The sequence below is a fragment of the Salmo salar genome, chromosome 09 (genome assembly GCF_965601325.2).
Source record: "Salmo salar chromosome 09, fSalSal1, whole genome shotgun sequence".
NCBI classification, from domain to species: Eukaryota; Metazoa; Chordata; class Actinopteri; order Salmoniformes; family Salmonidae; genus Salmo; species Salmo salar.
The window spans coordinates 26,539,432-26,553,466 of NC_138299.1; the positions used below are offsets into that span (position 1 = coordinate 26,539,432).

The 14,035-nt window shown below is 40.2% G+C and overlaps 1 protein-coding gene across 5 annotated transcripts; it reads right to left on the minus strand.

Annotated features, from left to right (window-relative positions):
• Positions 1–1,306: 1,306 nt before the first annotated feature.
• On the minus strand, positions 1,307–9,937 carry LOC106610950 (uncharacterized). Of its 5 annotated transcripts, none has more exons than XM_045723525.2 (4): positions 9,616–9,937; positions 7,147–7,263; positions 6,589–6,725; positions 1,307–6,280 (listed from the first exon to the last, which is right to left on the minus strand). In XM_045723525.2, the coding sequence occupies exon 4, from the start codon at positions 6,269–6,271 to the stop codon at positions 5,501–5,503; it is 771 nt and encodes a 256-aa protein (XP_045579481.2). In that variant the 5' UTR covers positions 6,272–6,280; positions 6,589–6,725; positions 7,147–7,263; positions 9,616–9,937; the 3' UTR covers positions 1,307–5,500. The 5 variants fall into 5 exon arrangements, with proteins under 5 accessions (XP_045579481.2, XP_045579479.2, XP_014066130.2 ...); XM_045723523.2 differs by having other exon boundaries at positions 7,147–7,362; XM_014210655.3 differs by lacking the exon at positions 7,147–7,263.
• Positions 9,938–14,035: the final 4,098 nt, after the last annotated feature.

Sequence of the window (14,035 nt, forward strand, 5' to 3'; positions counted from 1 at the left end):
CTCACTGCATCTTAATGAAATGTGAGGAAGGCAAGAAATCGTACAAATGTTTCGTTCAAAGGCCGTGTCTTTCGTTATGGCTGTCCCCCTTCGCTGACCGCTGATAAACGTGTCTGTTTTGCTTGGAGGAGGGCTGACGTCCACTGAAGAGGGACGGGACTACAGTGGAAAAGGAAAGATGGAAAGGCAGAGACTGTTGCCGGATAGACTCATTATGAAAGCAGTTGGTCGGCGAGACCGCAGACCAGGCCTCCACTAATTGTCATTGGGCGGTCTTTACCACTAACGGGGCTGGGAAATGTGCAACACATTTGAGGCTTGTAACTTTTTACATGCGTTGAAATTCACAGTACCCAGTCTACATCGCAGAGCATCTGACTCCAAATCAGAGTTATGTTACTGTTAAAACCATCCGAACACGGTTACAGACGCTTGGGGTACGAAGTTATATTCATACAATGTAACAATTACATTTTCCTTATGAGAAAATAACTATTGTGGTGGATTGGCCCATGTACACCCATGCAAGGTCAAAAGTCTATTGTAATTGTAAAAGGTGTGTATGCACATTACAAAAGTAAATGATTACTTCGGGAGGAACAAATTAATTGGAACAAATTTGGAGATCAATGTGTCTTTTTGAATGAGTCATTCAATATGTTTTAGTCATTTCAATGAAGATTTGGAAGAATATTAAATTAACACATTAATAAGTATAACGGTCTCACGTCATAACATAGTAAAATGTAAGTACCTAATTACTCCATTGTTAATAGTTTTGTTATCATGAAAATAGTCAAAATTATGTACAGTTTCAAATCCTGTGTTAAGAAATGCAATGTTAGTCTCATGGAATATAATTTCTTGAGCACTACAGAAATCAATTGATATTATTGTATGCATTTACAATTTTGTTGGTTGTACACTGATTGGTATGCACATTACACAGCTCACACTACAAATCAACCACAATACTTTAACTTACCTTTATACTAGCGGTTAGGATTCCTGGATTTCACTCAGGCGGCCCGGGTTCGACTCCCGGTATGGGAACAACTGTTTTGGGGCGACAGGTGGTTAGAGCATTGGGCCAGTAATCAAAAGGTTGCTGAATCAAATCCCCGAACTGACAAGGTAAAAATCTGTTGTTCAGGGGCAGGCTGTCATTGTAAGAATTTGTTCTTAACTGACTTGCCTAGTTAAAATATTTACAAACGGTCCTTAAATAAAAGGATACATTTCATTTTTTTTATTTTATTTATACTAAGATTAATTTGATCAAATTAATTAAAATAAAAAAATGACAAGCTTTGCACCTTTTATTATAAAAAATATTTACAAAGGTCCTAAAATGTTTTCTTAATATAAAAATGCATATACTTTACAATTGTTAAGGTCTTTGAAATTCTAGCTGCTGTTTGAAGCAGTGACATCATTCAGAGGAGTGTTGTGGTAGTAATGACCAGAGTAATACTGTCAGATTTTACTGGTACAGTTTGCCTGAGTAATCTTTTCATCATGATAAGGAGACATTATGAAAAGAAATCTTTAGAGAAAGAGCTGCTTGTAAAAATAAATGTAAAAAATTATAGTTGAATTCTGTACAAAATATATTTTCGCAAATTAAATGCATAGTGAATAGGGGGAGTATTGAATTGTAATTAAGCAATAAGGCCAAAGGGGGTGTGGTATATGCCCAATATATACCACGGCTAAGGTGTGCCTGGATGCAGCCCTTAGCCATGGTATATTAGCCATATACCACAAACACCCGCGGTGTCTTATTTCTATTATAAATTGGTTACCAACATAATTAGAGCAGTAAAAATGTTGTCATACCCGTGGTATATGGTCTGATATACCACAGCTTTCAGCCAATCAGCATTCAGGGCTCGAACCACCCGGTTTATAATATATCACATGGGTCTACACGGCTCAGTTTAAAAGATCTACGTGGCATGTTTGTATCTGTATTTAATAAATTAAATAAATTAAAAGGAATAACTTAATGGGTCAACCAATAATTCTTCATTTGTAGTAATACAAATATCAGAAAATAAGGCTTCTTAATGCTGATATCAAGCAAGAGTTTCTCTAAATACTTTAACAAATCTTGTCTAGGTTGTAAGGGATGGATTCAAATCAAGTAGAAAAAAACTGTGCCCACCTTGAGACTTAAAACCAAACCATAGGAAGACATTGGGTGACTCTGGCTAGATTAAAATGTATCATATTAAAAATATGGAGGGAAATTATATTAAATCATACTTGTAAATTTCCCAAACTGTATATTGCAAAAAAATATATTTCTATATACATACATACAGTTGAAGTCGGAAGTTTACATATACTTTGGAATCATTAAAACTCGTTTTTCAACCACTTCACAAATTTCTTGTTAACAAACTACAGTTTTGGACGGTCGGTTAGGACATCTACTTTGTGCATGACACTAGTAATTTTTCCAACAATTGTTTACAGACAGATTATTTCACTTATAATTCACTGTGTCACAATTCCAGTGGGTCAGAAGTTTACATACACTAAGTTGACTGTGCCTTTAAACAGCTTGGAAAATTCCAGAAAATGATGTCATGGCTTTAGAAGCTTCTGATAGGCTAATTGACATAATTTGAGTTAATTGGAGGTGTACCTGTGGATGTATTTCAAGGCCTACCTTCAAACTCAGTGCCTCTTTGCTTGACATCATGTGAAAATCAAAAGAAATCAGCCAAGACCTCAGAAAATAATTGTAGATCTCCACAAGTCTAGTTCATCCTTGGGAGCAATTTCCAAACGCCTGAAGGTACCACGTTCATCTGTACAAACAATAGTACACAAGTATAAACACCATGGAACCATGCAGCCGTCATACCGCTCAGGAAGGAGACGCGTTCTGTCTCCTAGAGATGAACGTACTTTGGTGCAAAAAGTGCAAATCAATCCCAGAACAACAGCAAAGGACCTGGTGAAGATGCTGGAGGAAACAGGTACAAAAGTATCTATATCCACAGTAAAACAAGTCTTATATCGACATAACCTGAAAGGCCACTCAGCAAGGAAGAAGCCATTGCTCCAAAACCGCCATAAAAAAGCCAGACTATGGTTTGCAACTGCACATGGGGACAAAGATCGTACTTTTTGGAGAAATGTCCTCTGGTCTGATGAAACAAAAATAGAACTGTTTGGCCATAATGACCATCGTTATGTTTGGAGGAAAAAGTGCTAGGCTTGCAAGCCAAAGAACACCATCCCAACCGTGAAGCACGGGGGTGGCAGCATCATGTTGTGTGGGTGCTTTGCTGCAGGAGGGACTGGTGCACTTCACAAAATAGATGGCATCATGAGGGAGGAAAATGATGTGGATATATTGAAGCAACATCTCAAGACATCAGTCAGGAAGTTAACTTCTTATGGCTTGAGGGCGCTATTTTCACGTCCGGATGAAAAGTGTGCCCAAAGTATACTCCCTGCTATTCAGGCTCAGAAGGTAGGATATGCATATAATGGTAGATTTGGATAGAAAACACTCTGAAGTTTCTAAAACTGTTTGAATGATGTCTGTGAGTATAACAGAACATATTTGGCAGGCGAAACCCCGAGGACAAACAGGGTTTTTTGAGGTCACTCTCTCTTCCATGAGATTTCATTGAGAATCTAGAATTCTAAGAGAGTTGCTTGCAGTTCCTATCGCGTCCACTGGATGTCAACAGTCTTTAGAAATTGGTTGATGTTTTTCCTTTGTTTAATTAAGTAAGGCCGTTCAGAACGAGGCTCAAGGGCAGTGTACTTTTTGATAGAGGCGCGCGACCTGAAAGCACGCTCGACTTTGTTTTCCTCCAGTATTGAACGCAGTTTATCCCGTCTTAAATTTTATCGATTATTTACGTAAAAAAATACCTAAAGTTGTATTAGGAAAGTTGTTTGCTGAAAATGGTCAATTACAGGTAACTTATGAGAGATTTTGTAGTCATGTTGCGCAAGTTGGAACTGGTGTTTTTTTTTTATCAAACGCGCCAAATAAATGGACATTTTGGATATATAACGACGGAATGAATCGAACAAAAGGACCATTTGTGATGTTTATGGGACATATTGGAGTGCCAACAGAAGAAGCTCGACAAAGGTAAAGCATGAATTATGTTATTTCTGCGTTTTGTGTCGCGCCTGGCGGGATGAAATATGATTGTCAGTGTTTGTTTGTTGGGGGACTATCCTCAGATTATAGCGTAAATTGCTTTCGCCGTAAAGCCTGGTTGAAATCTGATACGGTGGCTAGAAATACAAGAAGTTCAGCTTCAATTTGGTGTATTGCACTTGTGAATGTATGAAAGTTAAATATTTGTAATAATTTTTGAATTTGGCGGTCTGCCATTAAACCGGATCCCGATCCCGTTAACGGGATTTCAGCCATAAGAAGTTAAAGCTTGATTGCAAATGGATTTTCCAAATGGACAATGACCTCAAGCATACTTCCAAAGTTGTGGCAAAATGGATTAAGGACAACACAGTCAAGGTATTGGAGTGGCCATCACAAAGCCCTAACCTCAATCCCATATAAAAATTGTGGGCAGAACTGAAAAAGCGTGTGCGAGCAAGGAGGCCTACAAACCTGACTCACCAGCTGTGTCAGGAGGAATGGACCAAAATTCACCCAACTTATTGTGGGAAGCTTGTGGAAGGCTACCCGAAACGTGTGACCCAAGTTAAACAATTTAAAGGCAATGCTACCAAATACTAATTGAGTGTATGTAAACTTCTGACGCACTGGGAATGTGATGAAAGGTATAAAAGATGAAATAAATCGCTCTCAGCTATATATTCTGACATTTCACATTATTAAAATAAAGTGGTGATCGTAACTGACCTAAGACAGGGAATTTTTTACTAGAATTAAATGTCAGGAATTGTGAAAAACTGAGTTTAAATGTATCTGGCTAAGGTGTATGTAAACTTCCAACTTCAACTCTACGTACATGTTTCACTAATATTTGTTTTCCTCTTTAGGAAAATATGCATCGCTTCAGATGTTTGGGTCTATTTGTGTGTAGTGTAATGACATTGTTCTTCAGTCCATACATATAACAATAAATAAAAACAAAACTGGAAAAATAGATTGTATGACAAAAAGAAATATAGAAAAGTTTGTAAAATAAGAAAAATCGTAATGGTATAGGTTGTAATCTCTGCCCACTTAGAGATGCACAGCTGCATGTCGTAACACTGAATAAGTTCTTGATTTCATAAACCCTCAACATCTGAACGTATAATAACACCATATCCATGTACGCACAACGTGCACAGTCTGTAAAGAGTCTGCAAAGTAAGTATGCAAAGAAATGTGTTGTTTCTCAGGAGCCCACTATGATCTCCATGATGTGGTCCAGTTCATTGAGGTCTGATCGGCAGCTGGCGCTGGAACTGAGGGGTGAGGGCCCATGGGAGGACAGGCTCTCCAGGAGGTCATAGGGCCCCATCTTAGGAACACTCTGCATTCCTGTCAGCACTGTATCAAGGTCGTAGTAAGACGCATCCACGTCTGAAAACAGTTCCTCCAGAGCAGGGTCGGGGCTGGGCGCAGGGTTTTTGATCTCGAACGTGCCAAAGACCTGCTCTGCTGTCCTGGTGTCCTCCACCAGGCTGTCACACTCCCTCTCCTCCCCCTCTGAGCCAGACCCACACTCCTCACTGCCTCCTCCTCCTCCTCATCATCTTCACCCGTCTCCTCCTCTTCCCAGCAGGGCTCCATGCCAAAGGTGCCTGGCAGGTAGGAGGTTGGGGCTTGGGGGGAGACAGTGGACATAGTCATCCCCACCTCTGCCGCCGCCTCCTCCTCCTCCACCACCTCCTCCGCAGGGCAGCCCTCTGACCCCACCACTGGGAAGGGCTTGGGGACCTGCTCCCCCTGGGCTGCCTCTGTCTGCCGACACAGCACCTCGGTGGCCACCAGGCGGTCTGCAGAGCACTGGGCAGCAGCGTTGGCAGCACTCAGGGCCTGGGTCATGATCTGCCAGGTGCCGTCCTGGGTCATCTCCTCCTGGATCTGCCTCACCGTGTTGGCAATCAGCACCGAACGGCACAGATTAGGCTCCACCAGCATGTGGCACAGCTGCAGTTTGATCAGGGACATGTCCAGCAGGGACTGCCGCTGCAGGCTGTAGGACGACAGCATCCTCACAGCTGCCGAACTCGACTGATTCACATCCTCACCGCCTGCCACAGGTTCCTCCCTTGAGTCGGAAAACTTGCGCTTCGTGCCCTTCGGGAACATTTTGGCTCTCTGGGGTGAAGGGAAACGGAAAGAGTGTTATTGGTGACAAACCTATCACAAAAACTTCACATTCTAACACAAACACACATGATATCATGAAATACTGTATTGTCTTGATGAATTTTAGTTATCAAAACTACATTCAAAAAATGTATGAATTTATAATTTTTGGTGTTATGTTTGAAGTGTGTGGCATAAGGACAAACTTTTCATTGGTAAGAGAATTTCATGAAGAAGAATCTCTACAGGCTAGCTAAATATTAATGTAATGTGCTACAGTATAAATAGCTTGTTGTTTTTCTGAGAGTTTGCTATACCTTTCCTGTTGAGAGGCACAGGCATTAGCATAGCAGCTTGGTCCCGGCTGCAGCGCTTCAGTACTTTTGTACAAGCAACAAGCAGCTTTTGTTCTGCACCCTTTCTGCCCATTTTAGGCCAGTCTGAAGCAAGGCTCCTGCTGGGCGGAACAACCACACTTTTAACAGACCCACTGAACCACCGAAAATACAGCATGTTACCAACCAACTACCATCACTGCGGTCAAAATCAGGACAGGTCAGGCTTTTCTCAACAAAAAACACAATCAGCTCATGTACGTACACTATCCCATCCCACTGCCACCTGTCGTCAAACATCTAAATATTGGCAAAAGTGAGTTCACTTCTGTACTACCGGAGTGAAGTTAATAGGACACATACTGGGTGAGAAAAGTCAAAAGAATACCACACAGGTTTAAATTTGATATGATTGAGAAACACACCATGCTCCAAAAAATATAACTGCTAAAATGTCATTAAAGGGAAAGGAGGAACAGTGAAAATGAACCTTCCTGAAGCAGTATCTCTGTCTGAATGAGAAGATATCAGAAGACTTGCCTCAAAAAAACAGGGGACGGCTGTTGACTCCAACGGACCAACAAGCAGGGAAGAGCAGAGTAGGGAGAGAACACAGGACAGGAGCCTGTGTGACGTCACACTACATTTTCCATCAGACTAAAACAAAGGAACTTCTGTCAGGGTGTGCATCTCCTCAGAGAGAGCAGTGGGTGGGGCAGTAATTGGAGTTACTACTCTGCTACATGGATCAACCATCTACGAAGGAGGAAATTATATCAAACAGGAGGCAAGTATGAAATAAAGTAACCTAATAAAGTAACATTTTGGTTCAAAACAGCAAACATTTGCACTTAATTGATTATTTTAACACTATACTAGCTTATGGCAAAAAAAGCACAGTTGATAATAGCAACTTAAGCAATGTTCCTAATAAGCAAATGTCTTATATCTATCTATTTTAGGGCTGCAGGGATACACTGTGGACATCACAGGTTCACAATCTATCAGTCTGCCAAGCGAAGGACATTGAGCTTTGGTCCTACCTGAGTAGACATCTCAGCACTGGAGCAACAAATAACATCACAAGCGACAATGTCGAATTTACTGTATGTTTTCACCATTGGAAGTAATCAGGAGAGTGCTTTTGGGTGTGTTAATGAACCTAACTGGAATGCAGACTTTATGGCCGACCACTTAGCCTAACCATTGCTTTCACTAGAGGGTGGTTATGTGCTTCTAATGTCGTTAGCCATCAATAAACCATGATGAAAAACAATCTGTCACATAATTGGACTGGTGCCCTTACTGAAATCTAAGATCATGTTAGCTGCAAGAACTGAAGACTGCAAATGGACCTGCGTCAGACCACAGATAAAATGCACAAACAGTCTGATACAATCCTCTGGGGTACAAGACAACTGTCAAATTCAGCAAATGTGGTGTTCTAAATAGCTAGAACCCAAATAATAATTCCAGATTTTTTAGTCCAATTCATGAGTAGCGTTGCCAGGTACCCTATTCAAAATACAAAATGTGAGGCAGACACATGAATGTAATTTCTCTGTTTCTCTTTTGTTACCTTAGTGGTAACGGTAAAAAAGAATGGAGAATTTCTAGCTAAGAATCATAATACTACACAAGTAACAACACAGGGTTCATGATAATGCACCATTCCACCCCCAAACAATAGGTGTCTATCATGGGAGTATAGCTGATTGGATATCTGAAAGCAAGGAAAAAAGGAAGTGCAATCATTTTGATGAGACAAAAACAAGTTACTGGTGCCAGGCAGGGGACTTTTTGCTCTTTATGACCACTGCAAACCTAAAAAGGCCTGTTCAATACAAATCTGTTAGGTTGTAATCCATTGACAAATAGGATCTAATAGGTTAATGTGGCTATAATAAAAACAAAACATAGGTCAAGCCAACATACACCCCTTCAAATTAGGCCGGCAGGTAGCCTAGTGGTTAGGGCCTTGGGCCAGTAACCGAAAGGTTGCTGGATTGAATCCCTGAACTGACAAAGTAAAAATCTGTCGTTATGCCCCTGAACAAGGCAGTTAACCCACTGTTCCCCAGTAGGCCATCATTGTAAATAAGAATTTGTTCTTTACTGACTTTCCTAGTTAAATAAAGGTTAAATGAAAAAATTATCTTTAAAGTTGAATCCCCGTTTTGATGAATCAAGGTTTTTTACTCCAAACAATTACTCTGTCAGTACCAAATGTAAGGAGGGAACCTCATTCATGTATGCTGTGCTTGTACTCTGTGTTATGGCTCAGTTATATTACACCGTTCTAAACGTCAAAGAGCTGCAAGGCTTAATACATAAAATAGCATTAACACCCACAGCTGCACCAGAGATCCTCCTCCTCGTCTCTGGCTCCCCTCCCCCACAGTACTGACGTTGACAGTATTTCCGCTGCCGCTTATGCTTATTTGAATGGAGAAATTAGCTGACTACGCAACAGTGCGAGTGTGTATCCTGCAATTCATAATAGGTTAATACAAAAATATGTACATCATGAAATTAGTTATTTATATTGCACTCACTGTAATAGCATATCCGTCTCTGGTAGCTGTACCGCATGCTTTGTCTAGCTCGAGCAACAGGGACGCTGGGGCGACAACGGAGATGAGGCCATTTTGAAATAACTAGCTACGTTACCTACTGTAGTTAGCCAATTCCCACTCTGCGATATAATTGTTGAACTATAAAATAACGGATATAATTGGGGTAGATTATTACAACACTGTTTTAAAATGACGAGCTAACCTTTTCCAACTACATTTCTCCACTCTCCCTAACTGGCATGGATACTCCCGCATGAAAATTGTTTAGCTACCTAACTACCGTTAACTACGTTACCTAGCTAAATGTGTAGCTAGCGCCCCCCCTCACCTCACCAGACTAACATTTGACAAGAGTTTCGGAGATAAACATTTCAATAAATGCACCATATCAAGCCTAACAAATAAATACAGTCGGTTAATTCATTTGGCGTACCTTTATTTTTACTTTATTCCGGTGTTGGTCATAGGATCCTCTGTAGAAAGCGGAGATCGGGCTGAGATGAGATCATTTATGCCACGGCTTCAAAACTAGCTACCTCGTCTTCACTGCTCCCTGCTTGCTACGGCCAGGGAGCAGGAGGGGTGAATGGGGCGGGTTCCATGCATCTTGATAGACAGGCTGTCATTGTCACTTGAACGAGAGCACCAGAACAAAAGGTACACTCCACACTCTCAAAACGCAAGGAAATGGCACAGCAACAACAGCACATGTAAATCAAAGCTCGCGTGCGTTTTTCCCCACAACTGCAGACTGTAATCAGTGCATAGCGAGGAAATTGTTATTTGAAAGCAAAATATTTTTGTTTTTAAATCAACAATAAATAAAATACAACTTACGATGAGTTATACAGAATATAATGACATTGGAGCTTTTGACTTAATTTTTTTTTTTTTTTCATTGTTCAAATTTGGATTACCAAGGATTTTTGTTATCCTCTCTTTTGACAAATTACTCTTCCAATCTTACTCTGAGTTTGTAGTTCGTGGGTGTGAAATTGGATGTGTCTGGCCAAAACAACACCGTTGTTACAACACCGTAACACGATCGGAAATGGCGGCGAGTAGTGCGGACGAAAATGAGGAATGTAGAAAAAGTTGGTGAAGCAACAGTTGTGCTGGAATGCGAACAATATGGGTGTCAGTTCTGAGGGTATGTAATGGGAGGATGAGCGTCAAGGACCGGAATGGTCAATAGTGTAAAGACATAGGAAGAAGAGAGATCATGATACAGAATGCAGTAGTGACGTGTTGGAGTGGAAAGTTGTGATCAGTGGTGGGAAAAGTATCAATTGTCATACTTGAGTAAAAGTAAAGATACCTTAATAGAAAATGACTCAAATAAAAGTGAAAGTCACCCAATAAAATACTACTTGAGTAAAAGTCTAAAAGTATTTGGTTTTAAATATACTTAAGTATTAAAAGTAAATAGAATTACTCAAATGTACTTAATATTAAAAGTAAAAGTATAAACAATTTCAAATAACTTATTTTAAGCAAACCAGACTGCACTATTTTCTTGTTTTTTTTTACATTTACGAAGAGCCAGGGTCACACTCAAGACATAATTTGCAAACAAAGCATTTGTGTTTAGTGAGTCCGCCAGATCAGAGGCAGTAGGGATGACCAGGTGATCTTACATTTTACATTTTAGTCATTTAGTAGACGCTCTTTACCAGAGCAACTTACAGTAGTGAATGAATACATTTCATTTCATGCATTTAATTATAATTTTTTTTAAATTACTGGCCCCCCATGGGAATCAAACCCACAACCCTGGCGTTGCACACACCATGCTGGCGTTGTAAACACCATGCTCTACCAACTGAGCCTGGGAATTGGACCATTTTCCTGTAAAAATTGAATGAGTACTTTTGGGTGTCAGGGAAAATGTATGGAGTAAAAAGTAAATTATTTTCTTTAGGAATGTAGTGAAGTAAAAGTAAAAGTTAGCAAAAATATAAATGGAAAAGTAAAGTAGAAATACCCCAAAAAACTACTTAATAGCACTAAGTACTTTAAAGTATTTTTACATTAGAACTTTACACAACTGGTTGTGAGAGTGTTTAATGAGACCACAGGGCCTCACTTACACCCTATCCGACTAACTAATTCCATTGATATAGAGGTACAGTTGGAAGTCGGAAGTTTACATACACCTTAGCCAAATACATTTAAACTCTGTTTTTTACAATTCCTGACATTTAATCATTGTAAAAACTCCCTGTCTTAAGTCAGTTAGTATCACCACTTTATTTTAAGAATGTGAAATGTCAGAATAATAGTAGAGAGAATTATTTATTTCAACTTTTATTTCTTTCATCACATTCCCAGTTGGTCAGAAGTTTACATACACTCAATTAGTATTTGGTAGCATTGCCTTTAAATTGTTTAACTTGGGTCAATGGTTTCGGGTAGCCTTCCACTAGCTTCCCACAATAAGTTGGGTGAATTTTGGCCCATTCCTCCTGACAGATCTGGTGTACTCAGTCAGGTTTGTAGACCTCTTTGCTCACACACACTTTTTCAGTTCTGCCCACAAATGTTCTATAGGTTTGAGGTCAGGGCTTTGTGATGGCCACTCCAATACCTTGACGTTGTTGTCCTTAAGCCATTTTGCCACAACTTTGGAAGTATGCTTGGGCTCATTGTCCATTTGGAAGATCCATTTGCGACCAAGCTTTAACTTCCTGACTGATGTCTTGAGATGTTGCTTCAATATATCCACATCATTTTCCTCCCTCATGATGCCATCTATTTTGTGAAGTGCACCAGTCCCTCCTGCAGCAAAGCACCCCCACAACATGATGCTGCCACCCCCGTGCTTCACGGTTGGGATGGTGTTCTTTGGCTTGCAAGCCTCCCCCTTTTCCTCCAAACATAATGATGGTCATTATGGCCAAACACTTCTATTTTTGTTTCATCAGACCACAGGACATTTCTCCAAAAAGTACGATCTTTGTCCCCATGTGCAGTTGCAAACCGTAGTCTGGCTTTTTTATGGCGGGTTTGGAACAGTGGCTTCTTCCTTGCTGAGTGGCCTTTCAGGTTATGTCGATATAGGACACGTTTTACTGTGTATATAGATACTTTTGTACCCGTTTCCTCCAGCATCTTCACCAGGTGCTTTGCGGTTGTTCTGGGATTGATTTGCACTTTTTGCACCAAAGTACGTTCATCTCTAGGAGACAGAACGCGTCTCCTTCCTGAGCGGTATGACGGCTGCGTGGTTCCATGGTGTTTATACTTGTGTACTATTGTTTGAACAGATGAACGTGGTACCTTCATGCGTTTGGAAATTGCTCCCAAGGATGACCCAGACTTGTGGAGGTCTAAATTTTTTTTCTGAGGTCTTGGCTGATTTCTTTTGATTTTCACATGATGTCAAGCAAAGAGGCACTGGGTTTGAAGGTAGGCCTTGAAATACATCCACAGGTACACCTCCAATTGACTCAAATGATGTCAATTAGCCTATCAGAAGCTTCTAAAGCCATGACATCATTTTCTGGAATTTTCCAAGCTGTTTAAAGGCACAGTCAACTTAGTGTATGTAAACTTCTGGCCCACTGGAATTGTGTCACAGTGAGTAATAAGTGAAATAATCTGTCTGTAAACAATTGTTGGATAAATAACTTTTGTCATGCGCAAAGTAGATGTCCTAACCGACTTGCCAAAACTATAGTTTGTTAACAAGAAATTTGTGGAGAGGTTGAAAAACGAGTTTTAATGACTCCCACCTTAGTGTATGTAAACTTCCGACTTCAACTGTTAGTGAAGTGAAATTAGCTTGGTTCATTGGAAATGGTAGATTGTTAATATTGTGTGGTAGTCAGGCTCAGCAAGAGAAGATTCTGAAAATGGAAAAGCTTAATGGGAAGAAGATTAAAAGCCGTGTCCTTTGTTCTTATGCTAGATTGAGGGGAGTCATCACTGGGGTCCCAATATCTAAAGTACCAGTCAAAAGTTTGGACACCTACTCATTCCAGGGTTTCTTTATTTTTACTATTTTCTACATTGTAGAATAATAGTGACGACATCAAAACTATGAAATAACACATATGGAATCATGTAGTAACCAAACAAGTGTTAAACAAATCAAAATATATTTTATACTTGAGATTCTTCAAAGTAGCCACCCTTTGCCTTGACAATGTTTGACTGGTACTGTATGTCCACAGATGATATTAAAGAAAATGTGGAGGCAGAGTGATTGAGGTCAAAAGGTTGATCAGTAGGAAAGAGGGTAAAAGAAGTCAAAGCTTATCAGTGATGTTGAGGTTTGAGAAAGCCTTGCCGGGGAAAGTACACATAGGATTCCTTATTTAGAATGTTAGATAACTTGTCCCATATGCACTGCAATGTTTTAAAAGCCAAAGAATGGGACATGTAGCTAGCTGCTCAGTGTAAAGGAAAGAAAATAAGTGTGGAGGGGCACATGAGTATGGTGAATGTGGAAGCAATGTGAAGGTTAAGTGCTGTAATTATGGGGGAGAACACAGTGCAGCATTTGGTGGATGCCAGGTACAGAGAGAGGCTAGAGAGGCTCAGAGTAATATAATCAGTCATGATGTATCGTATGCAGGGGCTGTAAAACAAATTGGTAGAACTACAGTGCGGACTGATGGAGCTGACATGGATGTACCTGTAGTAAGTGGACCTACTGTCAGACTGATGGAGTTTACATGGATGTACCTGTAGTAAGTGGACCTACTGTCAGACTGATGGATCTGACATGGATGTACCTGTAGTAAGTGGAGCTACTGTCAGACTGATGGAGTTTACATGGATGTACCTGTAGTAAGTGGACCTACTGTCAGACTGATGGATCTGACATGGATGTACCTGTAGTAAGTGGA

What these genes read in the sequence shown, in the direction of transcription:
- LOC106610950 (XM_014210655.3), bottom strand. Translation starts at nt 6,271, where the DNA reads ATGTTCCCGAAGGGCACGAAGCGCAAGTTTTCCGACTCAAGGGAGGAA.